This window comes from Anomaloglossus baeobatrachus, chromosome 3, assembly GCF_048569485.1.
Source record: "Anomaloglossus baeobatrachus isolate aAnoBae1 chromosome 3, aAnoBae1.hap1, whole genome shotgun sequence".
NCBI classification, from domain to species: domain Eukaryota; kingdom Metazoa; phylum Chordata; class Amphibia; order Anura; family Aromobatidae; genus Anomaloglossus; species Anomaloglossus baeobatrachus.
The window spans coordinates 382,935,175-382,955,719 of record NC_134355.1 but is presented as its reverse complement, the minus strand read 5'-3'; the positions used below and the strand labels follow the sequence as shown (position 1 = coordinate 382,955,719).

The following is a 20,545-nucleotide window of genomic DNA, read 5'->3' as shown; positions in this document are numbered from 1 at the left end:
AAGAGAAACAGGGGAAAAGTAGTCATGGGTCACACATTGGACCACAAGGTCAATAATTCAATACGTACAACTTCTTTTGCAAAAATATAACAATTATTTTATTTAAAGACAATAAACAGCAAAATAAGTGACAGTACAACAGTATCATCAAAAGAATTTGTAGGAAACACTGATCAGGCTAAAATTGTGTCACTGATGTAAAACACGGATCCACGTACCATATAGGGAGTGGTATACAAATATGTCCCATAATGACTCCTCTATGCACCTGTATAACGAATGCAGACTTGCCTCACACATAGCAACATGGCATATACAGAATCAGGGGACACTACAATGTGTGTCCGACAAGCAGGGCGCTAGTTCAACAAGTAGTCCCCAGTGCATAGAGGGGCCAGATCGTAGACTATTTCACAAGCAGACAGGTAAAGAGTAAACAGTATTAGAAGACATTAGTAAACTCCCATCTTAAACTCACCCATAATGGTTAACGTGGAAGCCGAGGAAAACGTGCCCCTGGGGCACGTTTTCCTCGGCTTCCACGTTAACCATTATGGGTGAGTTTAAGATGGGAATTTACTAATGTAAATACCACTCCCTATATGGTACGTGGATCCGTGTTTTACATCAGTGACACAATTTTAGCCTGATCAGCGTTTCCTACAAATTCTTTTGATGATGCTGTTGTACTGTCACTTCTTTTGCTGTTTATTGTCTTTAAATAAAATAATTGTTATATTTTTGCAAAAGAAGTTGTACGTATTGAATTATTGACCTTGTGGTCCTATGTGTGACCCATGACTACTTTTCCCCTGTTTCTCTTGTTTCGGACTAAAATACACTGCATAGAGGCAAGGTACAGACCATAAGCAATACCAAAGGGAGCGGACTCCCGGACGAGCTCCCCTGAAGTGGCAGCGGCACCCAAAGACTTGGTTTACCTTTGTGTCAGAGTCTGCTTTGCGATCGCAGCACTACCAACACTGCCTGAGTGAGTACGCTGCTCTCCCCTGCTTCCAATCTGCACCACGCTCCCCTACTCCTCCACTCATCCAGAGTCCCGGGGCCTCCCCTACCTGTGGAGGGAACTTCATCTGGCTGCCCCACTCCATCTCCCCTGGGTACACCCATCGGCAGCGACGGTACTCCCCTTATCGCGAAACACGGGTGGCGTCACAAACTCTTACCCCTGTAAATACCCCCTTTTCATTGAAGTGGCTGCAAGCCCTCGGGTCCGGAGACTCTCGAGCCACAGCAGCAACCCCCGGATCCGAGCGGTTCAACCGCTGCAGGGGCGGCACAGAAGTACCTCATCATAATGCACAATTACACCTGCTTTGAAGGTGGGAATGGGCCCCCTTAACTCTTGGGCGCCTGTGCAGCTACACAGGCTGCACCAATGATATGTCCACCCCTGTACTGGTGCCCTGTGAACTGAATCTTGTCTACTGGGATATCTGTTGCCTTTTCTGATTGGTATGCCCTGTATGATGCCATGCCTGTATCACTCTACAATGATGATGTGCCACCTGGCCTACAAATCAGAACAAGCTTTGGGGATGAGTAGGTTTACAGTATTCTAGTCTAGCGGTCATGGAACTGTAACAAGAAATATCAGTTTTTCTTTATTCGTATATTAGTGTACAAGAATATTTTAAATTAATTCATATAATATGACCAGATTTTGTAAATAATAGATACTTACGACAATGATAATACTTTATTTTTTAAGAATTCCTTGTATATGATTAAATAATAACAAAGATACCCTAAATAGTTCATAGATACAAAAAGAGAATATTTTTTGTACATTCTGGGAATATTTAGTTGCATGTAACCCACACATATAAACAAGACAACTTTTATGTTAGAGCCAATAAAGAAAGCAATCAGTTGGGGTCAAAGTCACTAGATGAAGAACAATCATTAATTCACCCCAGATTCAACGTCTGCCAAGAGCTCACTGCATGCACAACATAACTCTGCAGTAATTATGTTAATGTGACAATGGAGCCAAACAAGCGATTGATGCCAAACCTAACTGTATGACCATTAGAGGATACAGTACTTCAAGAAAACTACAGATGCTGAGCAAATAGTGCAGGCTTTACAGCGCTAGATTCAGTGATCGGGTCACGATATAACTAGAATTGGTGATGATACCGACAACTAATTTAGAAGTTGATTGTATTAGAAGCATACTTTGTAGTATTATCTGCAATGTATTGCCTATTATTTAACACCTTTAAATATGAAATTATTTAACCCTCTTAAACTTCCAGGTTAGAGAAATGGGTCTTTTATTTAAAAAAAAAAACAAAAAACAAACAGTTTTCTTCAATTCATGACTAGTGTCTGGTATTGCAGCCAAGACAATAGAATAAATTGCAATACTATGATATCACCCTTAGGCCCCCTTAACACGTCCGTGATTCCGGTATGTATGACGTCCATTTTCATATGTACCGGAGGCACGGACATATGCAGACCCATTAAAATCAACGGGTCTACGAACACATCCCTGTTTTCTCACGAATGTGTGCCCATGTGCTCCACATGATGACATGTGTTTTTCTCCGGCAGCACAGGTGTCACATGGACCACACACTGATGTGATCCATGTGACATCAATGTGACATGTACCAGAGAAAACATGTGTCTTTAAAATAAAATTATTTTCAATACTCACCTGTCACCAGCACTGGTGTCTTCGGTGCTACTATCACTTGCTGCTAGGCCCGCTCATTATGCTCATGCATATTCATTGCACTGTGGACCCAGAAGCAGCAGCGCCGAAAAAACGTGCGTTTTTATCGCAGCTGTGTAAAGGTGGCCTTCATCTTGTGTTATTTTTGAAAATAAATAAAAAAAACTTCTTACATTTAGGCACCATAAAGTGGTTATCATTTTACTAATATTTTAAAATTGTGACTATTACAACTTTTGAGACCAAGGTTTGATGTCTGAATTTGATCCATGATGTACATATACAGTATATATATATATATATATATATATATAATATTTATATATATTTATATATATATATATATATATTTATTTATTTATTTATTTTTTCCAATACTATATCGAGAGTGCACAGGTAAATTTTATGACAGAACTGGCCTTTCCCCTTCTGATAGGTCTACCCTGGCAATTTTAGGCTCCAGTCTGTCTGAATGAAACTGTCAGCCTTGGATATTATAATGCTTTGGCTGGTGTAGGGCTAATAAATTCAAGGGGAAAACTCCTCTTTTAGTCTCTGTGTGTGGCTTTCAATTCCAGTAGCACACATACAGACTTGAGGGAACTCAAAGGGTTTGAAGATCACTACTTTCCCTCAAAAAGAGTATAAAGGGGGCTTTACACGCTGCGACATCGCTAATGCGGAGTCGTTGGGGTCACGGAATTTGTGACGCACATCCGGCGTCATTAGCGATGTTGCTGCGTGTGACACCGATGAGCGATTTTGCATCGTTGCAAAAACGTGCAAAATCACTCATCGGTGACATGGGGGTCCATTCTCGATTATCGTTACAGCAGCAGTAACGATGTAGTTCGTCGCTCCTGCGGCAGCACACATCGCTATGTGTGACGCCGCAGGAACGAGGAACCTCTCCTTACCTGCCTCCCGGCCGCTATGAGGAAGGAAGGAGGTGGGCGGGATGTTCCGGCCACTCATCTCCGCCCCTCCGCTTCTATTAGGCGGCCGCTCAATGACGTCGCTGTGACGCCGCACTGACCGCCCCCTTAGAAAGGAGGCGGTTTGCCGGTCACAGCGACGTCGCCGGGCAGGTAAGTATGTGTGACGGGTCTGCGCGATGTTGTGCGGCACGGGCAGCGATTTGCCCGTGTCGCACAACAGATGGGGGCGGATACCCACGCTAGCGATATCGGGACCGATATCGCATCGTGTAAAGTAGCCTTTAGTCATTGAGAGTTTACTAGTAGAGATAATACTTCGGCACTCAAAAAATAACGGGAAATAAACAGAAATCTTCTTTTTTGTAATGCTTGTATTGTGTCATCAAAGGAAAAATGTGAAGGACAGGCAAAAGCCAACGTGTCGGCTTGTAGCGTCAGCCTTTTTCAAGGAAAAAATGTCAGAATATGTGATCTGGAAGAAGACAATAAAGAGCCGTGTGTGAAGACATAAATTTGAGCAATATGTGCCTTATATATAGTAAATGCATGTAAACAAATAGATGAAATTTATTGGTACCTGGAAGTCTTATGCAGAGATAGCCTGTTGTGATGACTTCTGAGCACCAACCCTGTCTACCCAGTGAGCCAGACTATCCTCCTATTGATTGAGAGTTTACTTTGAATTACAAAATCCTCTAGACATTTTGATGCCATGTCTACACAGAGTTTTTTTCAGGCTGATTCCTCCTGGAATCTGCTTGAAAAAGTGCTGCAAAAATGCAGCAGAAAGTGAACATATTGCATAGTAGTGTCAAAAAGACTGTTACAAATCATCACCGCCATTGCCGCAAGAAGCCTGCTGCAGTTCCTGCTACATCCAGGCGCCGCCTGCCGTTTTTGGCCATGCCTCGGGTTGTCCAGCTGGCTGCTTTTTCCTCCGTGTCTAAGTGTGGAGAGGCGGCTAGGGTACATGCGCGTGCCGATTTGCCCCAGCCTGAGCCTATGTCCAGTGTTTCGCCTAGTGAGCATGCTCAGCCTGTTAGTTACATTTCTAAGGCTAAGTCCTCAGTTCAGGCTACTGAGCATGCTCACACACTTAGTGTGAAAAGCCTCTTTGCCAAGGTGCTTGGACTTCGTGCTGTATCCAAGTTCTGTGTTATGCCTACTGAGCATGCTCAGCCTGTTAGTCTTATTTCTGAGGTTAAGTCTGTTGTTCAGGCTACTGAGCATGCTCAGGCACTTAGTGCATCATCTGAGGCTAAGTCCGGTGAGGACTTCACTGGTCATGTCCGTGAGGTGGCAGGACCTGATAGGCTGGTCAGCGGCAGGTGTCCTGATGATGTGGCTACTCCGGACTGACTCGCTGAGGCCCGCCCCTATGACCTGGCACCCCATCATTGGTCATCAGATGATGACTGTTAGGGTGTTTGGGGCGGTGCTGCACTAGTGTCATCAGTGACATGGTGGTTTCGGATAGGCCGCTGGTGAACTAATGATGTGGCACACCACTATTGGCCCCTGGAGACGCCATTGTGGTTCGCACTGGTTTTGGGGCAGACCCTGGTTGTTAAAAGGGCACCGCAATGCACAATCTTTATATATTCCTAGTTCTGTAGCCACAGCAGAGCTTGTGAGTTACATTGCGGGTAGAGCCATTATACTAGAAGCAGTAGGTAGGGCTAGGCGTCCAGTGCCCATCCCACCAAGATTCACAGTGAGGCACAGCCAGGCCTAGTTTTCCCACTTCCCCTCCTACTATGCCAGTTCTGCCGTAGCAGCCCAGTGGCGTTAACTGGGCTGCGTATACTGCACCGACTTTCCAGGTGTGCCCCCTACATGCACAGACAGTACTTTAAAGGACTTTCTGTGCTACTAATGTGACGCCCCTGGACTATCAGGTTGTCACAGGGTATTGCACAATCTGCCCTCCCATGCAATATCCACCTCCTTCTTGGTTATGGGTCCCCAACTATATGGTGTTGCCTACATCAGCTAATCAAATCCTAGGTACACTCTGCACCACACCCACCAAACACACCAGTGGACGGCCTGAGTGGAATAGGGTCACCCACCTTGAGGGGTTGGTTAGGGGAGGTCAGGAGTAAGAGAGTGGGGTGTTGGAAATGAAGGAGAAAGGAGGTCAGGAGCAGGGCTCCTAGGAGGCTATCTAGGTGGCATACGGTGGTCTGGGCCTAGAGGAGCTGGTCCCCCAGTCGCAGGGGATCGTGGCAAGGGGCACGGAACTGTTGAGGATGACAGTCGGCGGCCTTGCACCATCACCGGGCTGGGACTAGGGCACGACGGGGTACATGCACCCTAGGTCAGGGAGTAGCTTCAGGCAACCTGACAATTTACCTGACGAGAATGGAGCCTTCAAGATCCGCTCTCCACCCACTCCAAAATTGGGGTACTAGCGAGGAGGATAGGACTTTCCACTCAAATGGTCCAGAAAATCCCAAGCGTGAACCCTGAGAGCAAGCTCTCACACTTAGCCATAGTGGGAAGTGGGACCCGGCAAGTTCCATACTACTGGGACCAACAGAGAAGTAAACTTAGTGCCAGAAGGCGGGTCACGGATCACCAGGCAGCACCATTGGGGGGGGACAGGACCCGAACTAGCTCCCCTTGGCGGCAGTGGTATCCAGAACTTTAGTTTATCCAGTTGTCGGTGTCAGCTTAATGGACTGAGTGAGTACGCAAGTGACCTCTTCACACCCAACGGCACTCCCCTACCATCACCGAGCCCCATGGTTTTCCCCTACCCATGGAGGGTCACAACACCTGGCTGCCCTATTCCATCACCCCCAGGTACTCCTAACTGCAGTGGTGGTACTCCATATTACCACATACCATGGGAGGCGTCACAAACTCTAATATCCCCTTGTAAGTACCCCCTTCATTTGAGTGACCGCACGGCCCCCGGGTCCGGAGACCCCTCGAGCCACCACGGATGCGGATCCGAGCAGCTCAGCTGCTGGCATGGGGGCCGCACACTAACAGGAGGAGTCCAGGTCTTGGTGTATGTGTGCCCTGTGGAGTTAACAGGTTTTACAGTAATCCTGATCCGAGTGACTTTTAACTTGAGTCAGGCTTAATTTCGGAGCCACCTAGCTCTGTATTATCCGCCTGACCTTCGGGTTGCCAGCAGCAGTTTACTATCACTGCACGGTGGACCCCAACTAGCGATTGTGAGATTTACTACCTTTTTCCTAATCCCCCAGTCCCCCCATAACAAAGATATTGTTGTGTACTTGTTCCATCTTATTGCAAGTCCTTTAACCAGTTCAGGTTTGGAACCTCTGAAGTAGTTAATTGAAGTGAACTGTCAACTCAACAGGTAGCTTCTACTAGGAAGCCACCCGCTCTATGTACTTCAAAGTATAGAGAAAGCCAACCACTAAAAGACATCAAGTGCTCAAGTCTTGACTTGAGTGATATTGCTGACAAACTATTATGGGTACACCTGTTGTCAGCACTTAGGGGGCGTCTGTGGTTAGCATAGTGTAATAGGGAGCTTGGAGAGTTTCTCTCTAATGTGGAAACTTTTATGATGCTTGAACAGAGACAAATGGAGATTTTGCCATGGACCATTAAGTGCATTTCATTTATTGGTTTTGTGTGTCAAGGAAAAAAAAAAAAGTTGGTATCTGTACGTAACCTATTTTCGGTTTCTATATGTTAGGTATGCAATTTTATATGTTAAATATTGGGCTGATGAGGGCATCAAGAAGTTTCATAATATGAGATAAAAATCTCCATAATACATTCTACAACACAACTGTACTACACTCATCATCACGCCTTACACAATAATAATCTAAATACTCCTGAAAGCATCAGATTGGTCTTACCTGCAAACAGCCCCTTTTCCTTCCTCAATTTTGCATTTTTCACCCTTCGAGCAATAATTGGGTTCTAGTTCACAAATACTTTGGCATGGCAGTCCATCAATACTCATAAATCCAGGCTTACATATGCAGGAAGCTTCCTTTGTGTTGGAGTTTACTGAGCATTCTGAAAACTCATCACATGCCATGAACTTGCACAGGTCAGCCTGGTCAGCTGGAAAGACACATGAAAAAAAAATCTAATTTACTGGAACATGATGATAAATGGCTTTGCTACTTGCACATTGCTTGACAACCTTTAATCAACATTTTTTCTGCCTTACCTGTTGACTGTCAAAGAGTAATGCGGGCTTTACACGAGACAATAGATTGTGCGATATGTTGTCGGGGTCACAGTTTTCGTGACGCACATCCGGCATAGCGCACGACGTCTTCTCGTGTGACACCTCTGAGCGACGCAGTATCGCTCACAAATCGTCGTGTACTCGTCGTTAACTTTCATAATCTCGTTTATTTTCATGGGTGCAGTTGTTCATCGTTTCCGTGGCATCACATGTTGCTCCGTGTGACACCACGGGAATGATGAACATAGCTTACCTGCGTCCCACGGCACCCGCCTGCTTAATGGAGGGAAGGAGGTGGGCGGGATGTTTACATCCCGCTCATCTCCGCCCCTCCGCTTCTATTGGCCAGCTGCCGTGTGACGTCGCTGTGACGCCGAACGTCCCTCCCACTTCAGGAAATGGACGTTTGTCGCCCAAAGCGAGGTCGTCCGGAAGGTAAGTGCGTATGACAGGGGTTAAACGAGTTTGTGCGCCACGTGCAGCAATTTGCCCGTGACGCAAAAATGACGGGGGTGGGTACGATCGATTGTGAAATCGCACAATCGGTCGTCCCGTGTAAGGCAGGCTTAAGACGGGCCTTCATTGTATGATCGGTGGGAATCCCACCCTCCACCAATAATCAAAATATAGGGCTGTAGGTTTACAGTAAACACAGTGGCACTACTAATACTTGTCCAGACACAGTGGCATGTATATATACATAGACCTGTTCTTGGTATAGCTGCTTAGCTTTATTCAAGTGAATACTCATTGCGCATAGTGTTTTACTGTCCATGTACAAACACTGAAGGCAATGAAGAAAAGCTACTCTTCTTATTTGATCACAGCACTGAACAAACTAGATATTGTAAGAGTAAAGGTCCCGTCACACAGAGATAAATCTTTGGCAGATCTGTGGTTGCAGTGAAATCATGGACATATTGTTCCATTTATGCACAGCCACAAACCTACTGTAGCACTGATTGTCCACAATTTCACTGCAACCACAGATCTGCCGCAGATTTATCTCTGTGTGTGACAGGGCCTTTAAAGAGAATCTGTCAGGTCCTCTATGCCCTCCAGCCCATCAGCATTCACATTTATATGACTAAATTGCTTGCCTAACCAGCCCTTTGTAATGTTATTCACTTAACTGAATGTTTTAAAAAAAATAATTATAACCTCTGCTTTTTCTATGCTAATTAGGGCTTTGACTATGGTCATCATAACATAATTTACACTAGCTGGCATCGTCGCAGCTCCTGTAAGGCTATGTGCCCACGCTGCGGAAATTTTTTTTTGCGGAAATTCTGCGGATTTTTAAAAAATCCGCAGTACAGCGGGTCCCCAGCAATTTCTATGGCATTTTGGAACTGCTGTGCCCATGCTGCAGTTTTTTCCGCAGCGGAAATAATGCGAATTTCCCTGTGGAAAAATCTGCAGCATGTGAATTATTCCTGCGGATTTTTCCACACGATCCCATGCTTATCCGCCTTGATAGAAGACACTGGAGTCACTTCTTCCGGTGCAGAGGAGTGCAGTGGAGCCAGGCGCAGGAAGGAGGAGGTGGGCAGGGCCTGCACGCGCTCCGGTCATGTGACATCCAGAGCTAGTGCAGGCCCGCCCTCCTTCTCCGGCAATGTGCAGACAGACACGGCTGGAAAGTGAAGTGCTGCGTGATGGAGGTAAGTATGAAGTCCCCAATCACTCCAGCACTTGTTCTGCATTGAGGATGCAGTGCCGAAGCCATGGTACTGTATCCTCAATGCAGGACACCTCAGCATATCCACAGGACATTCCGCAATAAAACTGCAGCATGTAAACAGACAAAGTTGTGCTGCGGTTTTCTGGGAGCTCCTGCGGAATGTCCTGCGGATATATCCGCAGGACACTTTCCCCGTGGGCACATGGCGTAAATCTCACACATACGCATGTCTCATTTCAGCAGCGTCAGTGCGCCTGTGAAGCTGGATGTACGCGTCCCAGCTTCAGAGAGGCGCACTGCGCATGACTATTAAAATAAAAGTATATAAAAATGTTTGGAATTTTTTTTATAAAGAAAAAAATATTGGAGTTTAAATCAACTAAATTTTCCCAACTAAAAATAAAATAATGTAAAAAACAAACATATTTCGTATCTTTGTGTCCAATAATGTCTAATTCAGCTAATTCAAATATAGAAATATTTATTAAAATACGAAACAATATGACTTGTATGTTAAGCATCAAAGAAAGAATTGAAACTTCAGAATTGCTGCTATTTAATCCCTGCACTTAACCCCAAAAATGCAATGATAAATGATTAAGACAGCATAAGTACCCCAAAACTGTATCAATAAAATTGTCAGCTAGACAGCCCTCATCCAGCTCGATTGATAACCAAAAATATAAAAATGTTATGTGTCTCAGAAAATGGCAACACTATTTTTTAAATTTTCAAGAAGTTCTGTAATTAAATTAACTACAAAAATAAAAGAAGTTAAAGATGTTTTGGCTCCATGGTTAAGTATGGCTCTATGTCTGAAACGCGTTGGATTTGAATTGATGCAATATTTTTATGTACCTGGAACCTTTTAAGCTGTACTAAGAAATTGGTGAAGTTTTATATCCAAACTGTTGGTTCCATTCTGTAACATTTGTGCAAGTTTCTGCTTTGGCTGCTAGGTGGTGTCACACTGTTGTTGCGGGTGATGTTTGATAACATCAATCTTATTTTATTCCTGGGACTTGCGGCTCTGTCCAGTCTAAAGCTACAGGGTTAATCTTGTGGTTTTGTTTCTGTCTACTGTCAGCACTGTGTGGGGTAGTTCTATTGAAACCTCAGAGAGCCAACTCCCACTGCCAGTCAAAAGACATTCTATCCTGGTGACAGAGCTCATCTGCTAAAAAGGTGCATTGATGGACCAAGTCATAAGCGCCCGTCACACATAGTGATGTTGTTAGCGAGATCGCTGAAACGTCACAGATTTTGTGACGCAACAGCGACCTCGCTAGCAATCTCGCTATGTGTGACACATAGCAGCGAGCAGCTCCCCGCTATGATATCGCCGATCGTACTTAAACGTCCTGGTTCATTTTTTGATCATTGATGTCCAGCTGGACAGCATGCATAGCTTTGTTTTTGCTTTGTCTTTTCAACGCCGGTCAGAATAGCTGCTGTGTGACAGGATGCCAACGACCGCCTAGGATCACCGTATCATTGTTGTGTCGTTACTTAGATCTGCCTGTTTGACAGCTCACTAGCGACCATGTAGCAACGTACCAGTGATCCTGACCAGGTCGTATCGTTGTCGGGATCACTGGAACGTCGCTACATGTAACAGGACCCTTACTATTGGGGACAAGGTGTTGTTATCTACTAGAAATATCAAACACAAGGTTCCCCTCTGATAAGATGGGTCCCAAGTTCATCATTCCTTATGAGATTATTGAGGTAGTGAATCCAGCTCCTGCCTCATTCCAGATCTTTTTCACGAGTCTTTGCTAAAGAGATATTATTTGTCGGAGTACCCTTGTTAATAACCTCCCTCGAACTGTGTTGGTTGGAGGCAACTTCAAATATGAAGTAGAAAGAATCCTTTATTCCATGATAATAAAGCATTCATTGTAGTACCTTGTTCATTTGAAAGACTATGGACAAGAGGAAAGATTGTGAGTGTCAGCTGATAACGTCAATGCTGATAATCTAACCATAAATTTCCCTGTAAACGTGGTAAGCCTGGTCCTAAGTGTTTGAAGGCCCCCCCATAAGAGGGGGGGTAATATAACATCTGTGCCGGTTTCTGCTTTGGCCACACTGTTGTTGCGGATGATACTTGACAGCATCAATCCTATTTTATTCCTGGGCCTTGTGTCTCTTTCCAGTCTGGAAGATATGGGGTTAATCTCGATGTTTTCGTTTCTGTCTGCTGGCAACACTGAGTGAGGCTGTTCTATTTAAACCCCAGAAAGCCAGCTTATACTGCCAGTCAATAGATATTCTATCCTGACGTGTGCACCTCTGTCTTGTGCTCCGGATTTTGACCTGAAATTCCTGTTCAGTGACCTCGCCTTTACATTTGACTACCCACTTGTTGTTTGAGTCTACTCCTGACGTGACCTCCTGGATCTGACTTAGCTTCCTGACTATCCTTCTTGCCAGCTTGCAAGACAGAATAGCAGCTGACTCTATGGCCCTTAGCCAGAGACCTCTGTTTAAGTCCAAATACCTGTACAGGGGTTAATGGGTGAAGACCAGGGCATCCCCCAGGTTCTGGGAAAAAGAGTGGCTTGTGCCAAGCCTTTTCGTGGTAGTCAATTTGGAGCTGCCATTAACTGTGCGTACGTGACTCCTATGTTTTGCTTTGTCAAAAACAATAATCTCCTGGTCATGAAGGGGGTTAAAAATAGATTTTCCTCTACTTACATTTGCTCATAGTTAAGCTATTCTGCAAGCACAGTCAATGCCTAATACTTTATGTATGATTATTTAATATGATTTTAAATGAATATTTAGAATTATAGTATTGTTATGAGCAAGCATAATAACAAAATACTATTAAGCGACCAATTTCCCCGGAAGAAACAAGGTACAGAGACAAGCGCCATTATAATGATGAATCATAGTGTGATATTCAACCTTGTTTGCAAAAAACAGATCATCAAACAAATCCTATATAAACATTGAAGAAACCATTTTCCTATTTTAAAGCTGCTGGAGGTGTCCGTGTATATTGGCATATTTATGTTCCTCAGCTATAGTTGCCCAGCGATTATATTTCACATGAAGTTAACATCAACTTTAATTTATATTTATTAGTCTCTTAAGAAGCTCATGTCCCTAAGTAGAATATAGGCAGCACTGATACAGATGCTTCATTTGGTCATCAGAGGCATAATCACTTAATTTTCAGGCAATGTGTTCACCAAAGAGAATGGGAAAAGAAAACAAAAAGTGCACCGATCTAAAGGTAGCTGTATAGATAATTTGTAGGTGAATGTTATATTTTCATACACTCACCTTATACAAGCCTTGTTAACTTGCTTATCGATCCTTTAGGACCTCAGATCTCAATGGAGAGTTCTCCTTCCCAAACAGTAAGCTGCAGACTCCTGGTGGCTATTCTGTAACTCAGCCCGAGTTACCATAGGAAAAATATCAATGTCAAATCCTCCAGGCAGTGTGCGCTCCCAAACAATTTGATCATACAGGCTGTAATTATTTCCTATACAATTTTTTATTATTTTTACAAGAACAAACAACGCGTTTCGACAAACAAATGTCTTCCTCAGGTACATTGTCTAGATGCACTAAATTTCTGACTAGAGTTTATATTAAATTCTATAGGAAGTACTAACAGCTCCATTTGGGTGGGGACCAAGTCTGGCCAGTTTTTGACACACCCATTAGAAATTGCATTGCAGGTCGGTAGTTTGTAGAAATCCTTACACCATACAAATAAATGGAGAAAAAAAAAATTGCTTTATATGAGTGTTTTTTATTAAGAGTTTTTCAGTGTTTTATGAGTGTTTGATAAACTCTTTTATACAAATATGCTTTTAAACCTAAAGGCTGCTTTACATGTTACAATTTATCGTGCGATCGCAATTGCGATCGCACCCGTCCCCATCGTTTGTGCGGCACGGGCAATTTCTTGCCCGTGTCGCACAATGCTGTAACCCCCCATCACACGTACTTACCTTCCAAATGACGTCGCTGTGGGCGGCGAACATCCACTTCCTGAAGGAGGAGGGATGTTTGGCGTCATAGCGACATCACACAGCGGCCGCCCAATAGAAGCTGAGGGGCAGAGATGAGCGAGACGTAAACATCCTGCCCACCTCCTTCCGCATTGGCGGCGGCTGCAGGTAAGCTTCAGTTTATCGTTCCCGAGGTGTCACACGGAGCGATGTGTGCTGCCTCGGGAACGATGATGAATAACGTGTCAACGATGAAGGAGAAGGTGAGTATTTCTGCTCGTTCATAGCTGTCACATGCTACGATATCACTAACGATGCCGGATGTGCGTCACTTACGACGTGACCCCGCCGACATCTCGTTAGATATATCGTAGCGTGTAAAGCCTGCTTAACAAAGGTAGTAAATAGTTACATGTAATTATATATCACATCTTAATGGGTTTTTTTTTCTTCATTTAATTGTATGGTGTAAGGATTTCTACAAACTACCAACCTGCAGTGCAATTTCTAATGGGTGTGTCAAAAACCGGCCAGACTTGGTCCCCACCCAAATGGACGTGTTAGTACTTCCTATAGAAGTATAGGAATATATATATACTATAGTATATAGTATTTAATATAAAATCTAGTCAGAAATGTAGTGCATCTAGACGATATACCTGAGGAAGACATTTGTTTGTCGAAACACGTTGTTTGTTCTTGTAAAAATAGGAAAAAATTGTATAGGAAATAATTACAGCCTGTATGATCAAATTGTTTGGGAGCGCACACAGCCTGGAGGATTTGACATTGAATTTTCAGGCAATGGCAACTTGGACATCTCTAAGGCGGGCTTTACACGCTGCGACATCGCTAGCATCGGCTAGCGATGTCATGTGCGATAGCACCTGTCCCCGTCGGTGGCACAATATGTGGTGATTGTTGCCATAGCGAACATTATCGCTACGGCAGCGTCACACGCACATACCTCTGCAGCGACGTCGCTGTGACCGGCGAACCACCTCCATTCTAAGGGGGCGGTTCGTTCAGCGTCGCAGCGACGTCACAGCAGCGTCACTGAACCGCCGCCCAATAGAAAAGGAGGGGAGGAGATGAGCGGCCGGAACATGCCGCCCACCTCCTTCCTTCCTCCTTTTCTGGTGGACGCAGGTAAGGAGATGTTTGTCGTTCCAGCGGCGTCACACATAGTGATGTGTGCTGCTGCAGGAACGACAAACAACATCGTTACTGCAGCAGCAACGATAATTGAGAATAGGGGGTGATGTCACTGATGAGTGATTTTGAACGTTTTTGCAATGATTTAAAATCGCTCATAGGTGTCACACACAACGACATCGCTAAAGCGGCTGGATGTGCGTCACAAATTTCGTGACCCCAACGAGATCGCTTTAGCGATATCGTAGCGTGTAAAGCCACCCTAAAATATGCTGTCCTCCCACTACATTTTTTAATGAACACCATAAGGCCACGTTCACAGATTCAGTATTTGGTCAGTATTTTACATCAGTATTTGTAAGCCAAAAAAAGACTATTTTGAGCGTGAGAAATTCCAGGCTTGCCGCTGACCATGAGTGACCTATGGAGCCTCATTCCCGGAACAAAGCTCCAAAAGCATCGATGGGTGCCATGGGACATTACACTTTGGATTATTTTGGAACTTCTAGAATTTATTTTGATGTAATAAATTGGTGAATAAGAGAGTGTGGAACAGTCTTTGTTCAAATAAACTTTTTTTTCCCGGTGTCTGTGTGTTTTTTTAACTCTATACTCTCCAGGTTAGCATTGAGTGTGTCTGATAGATGACTATCTATTACTAACTTCTGGGTTGATGTCAGCTGTCAATTCACAGCTGACATCAATTCCACAGGTATTACCCCGATTGCAAATGTACCTGGGTAACACACAAGAATTGGAGCATCTAATGTATGCCTCACTTCTGGGGAGGCTGTGAGCTGCTATTTTTAAGCTGGGAAGAGCACAATAAGCATGGGTTTTCCCAGCCTGATAATGCCAGCCCTACGCTGTCTTCTTTACCTTGGCTGGTTATCAAAAATAGTGTGTACCCCATGCCATTCTTTTTTAATTATTTAAATAAATGATTAAAAAAAAAAAAAACGTAGTGGGATCCCAACTATTTTGGATAACCAGACAAAGTAAAGAAGACAGCTAAGGGTTGCAGCCCATAGCTGTCTGTTTTTCCTGCTCTGGCTATCAAGAATAGGTGGAAGCCCAAGTCCTTTTTTTTATCTTTATTGTTCACAGCAGTATACAGTCATCTTCCACAAGAAATAAAGTTGTTGATTGACTGCGCTGCTGCCTTTCAACAAACTTTAACATACAAACAGTACCCGAACTCAAAGACTGTTTTTTTAAAAAAAAAATCTGTGTTCGATTTCAAGCTCTAGACACCCAATGTCCTGTACGAATCCCAAACTTTACTGTTTGGGATCGCTCATCCTTAATAATAGCCTATAATTTTTTATTTTCTTATTATAAAGGCAACACTGACAGATTATGGTCTTTCACTTACTTTTTATCATTACAAGATTTAGAACATTTTAGATACTTGTATATTCTTACCTGGCTCAATGTCAAGTGAGTAACTGTCAATCTGCAAATTGAGGAGCTGAGCTACAGCATTACAAAAATCTTCCAAAACACAATGGACTGCCTCAGTGACATTATAGGGCACAGACTTGGTAAATTTTAGCTTGCTGTTCACAATTACACTCCCTTTCTTGAAGTTAAGGATTTCAAGGTGCTTAAATCCTGTGAGATTTGATTGAAGATATGGAAGCAGCTGTAAAAAAGAAACACTTGTGTTATATTAAAAGTCTTCACTGTCTGTACTTGTAACTTGTATATTCTTTGTTGTTTGTCAGTTTAAGTAGCAGTTAATTTTATGCATTAAAGTTCTTTTACACATTAATTTACAGGAGAATGCTAGGTTCCTGGAAAATATCCAAGAATGTGCAAAACATTTAGGCAGGTGTCGAAAAGATGCTGAAAAGTAAGAATAATTTTAAAAAATAGAAGTGATAATACTTTATTTTATCAATTAACAAAATGCAAAGTCAAAAAACAAAAGAAAAATCTAAAATTAAATCAATATTTAGTGTGATCGTCATGATTGTGCCATCAAAGCATCAATTCTTCTTGGTACGACTTTACACACTAATTTAATGGACTAGAAAGGGAAGTTATTCCGAACATCTTAGACAACTAATCACAGATCCTCTGTGGACGTACACTCAGTTAATCAATAGCTATGGTGGGTAAACACTGAGGCCATTCAGTTAGCTCACATTTTATGCCATGTGTTGAGGTCAGAATCCGAAAAAAGAGGTGTGTAGAGTCCAGATGAGCACCGTAACAAGACCTTTGGGGGATTATTAGGGGATTCTTTGGTGTTTTTAGTAAGATTGAAGGTCTAAAAAAATAAAATAAATCATAGAGTGAAAAACCTTTTTAATGTTGCAAGAAGTCAATATATTTTTATATCTCTGAAAAAAAACCAAAAGCTGCAATCTGGTTGGTTTCAACGGAACAATAGTTTCATAAAATAGTATTTATGAAGGAGGCCCATAGTGGTACTCTATAACATGTCTGATTTAACTAAATAAGATGGGATTAGTATGTTTTATGAGTAACCAGCAAAAGAAATGAAGCTTTTAAATAGAAGATAACAAGTGTTCAATTGGAATGTAGCTCTGAGAAAATTTGGTGCTCAAAAAAGTGATTAATATGAATTTATCTTCCAAGTACTACCGTGTTTTCTTGAAATTAAGACACTGTTTTAAAGTATTTTTTTCCTCGAAAAATGCGGCAGGGCTTATTTTTGGGGAAGCATGGGTTGGGGGTAAGTTTACCCCCCAAAATAGGCAGACGCCCCACAGGAGAGTCACACTAACCATACCACAGACATATGCGTCACTCTCAGGTTCTCCTGCGATCCACAGCAGGCACCCTCAGGTCCCTGTGTGCTCCACAGAGGTCTTCCCCTGCTTCTGGCCGACACTCACACACACATCAGATCGCAGGACCATCATACATATACACAAACATCCAGTTATACCATACTACTTCTGGCCGGCAGTGCAGTTGAATGCGAGGACCTGTGGTGAAATGCATTGATGTGTTTCACTGCAGGTCCTTGATGCATTCCACAGCAGGTCCTTGCGTTCCATTGCATTCCAGGTCCCCAAAGCAGTACGGTATACCCAGATGTGTATGTGTTCCACCGCAGGTCCTTGCTGCGTTCCATAACAGGTCCTAATGTTCCACAACATCTCATTTGGGGTCTAGAGAGTACGATTGCGAGGTCTTGCTTCTCTCTTTTGGGGGTATCTGCTTTCTTTAATAAAATGTCTTGCAGTAGTCTATCTTTTTTAGCTACATGGACACTTCATTATTGAACCACAACCAGGGCTTATTTTTGGGGTAGGGCTTCTATTTAAACCTAATTCTGAAAAGGCAAAAAATTACTGCTAGGGCTTAACTCAGGGTACGGTTTATTTTCGGGGAAACACAGTATCTGCTCTTTCTTGTTACACTCCAAGAAAAATTGTTCTTTGACAAGTCCAGCACACTTTTCTCTATAGTTACATTACTTATTATCATTATGGGAGTGCCATTGCATTGTAGATCAGTAAATGTATTGCAGGCCTAGTTATCACCTTGTGTGTTCTTCTAAAGCACTGATTACTTGCTTTAATTGCTTTGATTACTGCTTTGCACACTCTTGGCATTCTCTTGATGAGCCTCAAGAGGTAGTCACCGGATATGGTTTTCACTTCACAGGTCTGCCCTGTCAGGTTTAACAAAAGTGGGATTTCTTGCCTTTTAAGTGCGGTTGGGACCATAAGTTGTGTTGTGCAGAAGTCTAGTGGATACACAGCTGATAGTCCTACTGAATAGACTGTTAGAATTTGTATTATGGCAAGAAAAAAGCAGCTAATTAAAGAAAAACGAGTGGCCATCATAACTTTGAGAAATGAAGGTCAGTCAGTCCGAAAAATTGGGAAAACTATGAAAGTTTCTCCAAGTGCAGTGGCAAAATCAAATGCTACAAAGAAATTGGCTCACATGAGGACCACCCCAGGAAAGGAAGACCAAGAGTCGCCTCTGCTGAGGATTAGTTTATCCGAGTCCCCAGCCTTAGAAATCGCAGGTTAACAGCAGCTCAGATAAGAGACCAGGTCAATGCCACACAGAGTTCTAGCAGCAAACACATCTCTAGAACAGCTGTTAAGAGGAGACTTTTTGCAGCAGGCCTTCATGGTAAAATAGCTGCTAGGAAACCACTGCTAAGGACAAGCAACAAGCAGAAGAGACTTGTTTGGGCTAAAGAACACAAGGAATGGACATTAGACCAGTGGAAGTCTGTGTTTTGGTCTGATGAGTCCAAATTTGAGATCTTTGGATCCAACCACCGTGTCTTTGTGCGACCAAAAAAGGTGAACGGATGGACTCTACATGCCTGGTTCCCACCGTGAAGCATGGAGGAGGACGTGTGATGGTGTGGGGGTGATTTGGTGGTGACACTGTTGGGGATTTATTCAAAATTTAAGGCATACTGAACCAGCATGGCTACCACAGCATCTTGCAGCGGCATGCTATTCCATCCGGTTTGCGTTTAGTTGGACCATCATTTATTTTTCAACAGGACAATGACCCCAAACGCACCTCCAGGCTGTGTAAGGGCTATTTGACTAAGAAGGAGAGTGATGGGGTGTGACGCCAGATGACCTGGCCTCCACAGTCACCAGACTTGAACCCAATCGAGATGGTTTGGGTTGAGCTGGAGTGCAGAGTGAAGGCAAAAGGGCCAACAAGTGCTAAGCATCTCTGGGAACTCCTTCAAGACTGTTGGAACACCATTTCCTGTGACTACCTCTTGAAGCTCATCAACAGAATGCCAAGAGTGTGCAAACCAGTAATCAAAGCAAAAGGTGGCTACTTTGAAGAACCTAGAAGATAAGACATATTTTCAGTTGTTTCGCACTTTTTTGGTAAGTATTTCATTCCACATGTATTAATTCATAGTTTTGATGCATTCAATGTGAATCTACAATTTTCAGAGTCATGAAAATAAAGAAAACTCTTTGAATGAGAAGGTGTGTCCAAACTTTTGGTCAGTACTGTATATTTAATTCTTCCTGTTTAACTGGACACATGATATAACAGTAGCCGCAAAGCAGAATATATATATTTTTATATCAAGCCTCTCTGTGGCAGAGTTATTAGCAATCAAAATATTTGACACAATCAAAGTTGATTTTTGTTAATCCCCGGGCAATTTTCCGTTTTTAAGTTTTCATAACTTTTTTATTTTTCTGTCAATATGGCTTATTGTTTTGCAGGATGAGTTGTACTTTTGAATGAAACCATTCATTTTACCATTTAGTGTATTAGAAAACGGGATAAAAATTCCAATTGTTTTTGAGGCTTTTATTTACCACATTCACAATATGGTAAAACTGATGTGTCCATATGATGCCTGACATCTGTACGAGTTTTGTAGCTACCACAAATGTATAATTTTACTTTTATTTATGGGGTTAAAAAAACGTTCTTCCCAAAAAAGAATAGCGCTTTTGTTGCCATTTTCCAAGACCCGTTGCATTCTCATTTTTCAGGATCTGGGGCTCAGTAATGGCTTAATTTTTGCATCTTGAGGTGACATTTTTAATTATACTACTTTTGTGCAGATACTACATTTTGATCTCCTGTTATTCCCTTTTAAAAAAAATATTGCGGCAACCAAAAAACATAATTTTTACGTTTGGAATTTTTTTCTCGCCACGCTGTGTACCGATCAGATTAATTGATTTTATATTTTGATAGATCAGGCATTCCTAAACTTGGCAATACCAAATATGAAGGTTTTTTTTTTTTAAAAAATTACTTATTTTCAATGGGGTGAAGGAGGGGTGATTTGAACTTTTTTTTTCATATTTTTTTTAAACTTTTTTTATTTACTTTACTAGAACCTCTAAGGGACTTTATCATTGCACTGTATGGTCGCTCTGATCAGCAGAAATGCTTATG

General features: G+C 42.8%; 1 protein-coding gene across 1 annotated transcript in view; it reads right to left on the bottom strand.

Annotated features, from left to right (window-relative positions):
* Positions 1 to 20,545, bottom strand: part of IMPG1 (interphotoreceptor matrix proteoglycan 1) — a 601,870-nt gene that overhangs the window by 99,395 nt on the left and 481,930 nt on the right. Inside the window, exons 15-16 of the mRNA XM_075341503.1 lie at positions 16,076 to 16,295; positions 7,497 to 7,707 (exon numbers count right to left, since the gene is read on the bottom strand). Coding sequence (XP_075197618.1) covers positions 7,497 to 7,707; positions 16,076 to 16,295 — 431 coding nt within the window. The remainder of the gene's footprint in view (positions 1 to 7,496; positions 7,708 to 16,075; positions 16,296 to 20,545) is intronic.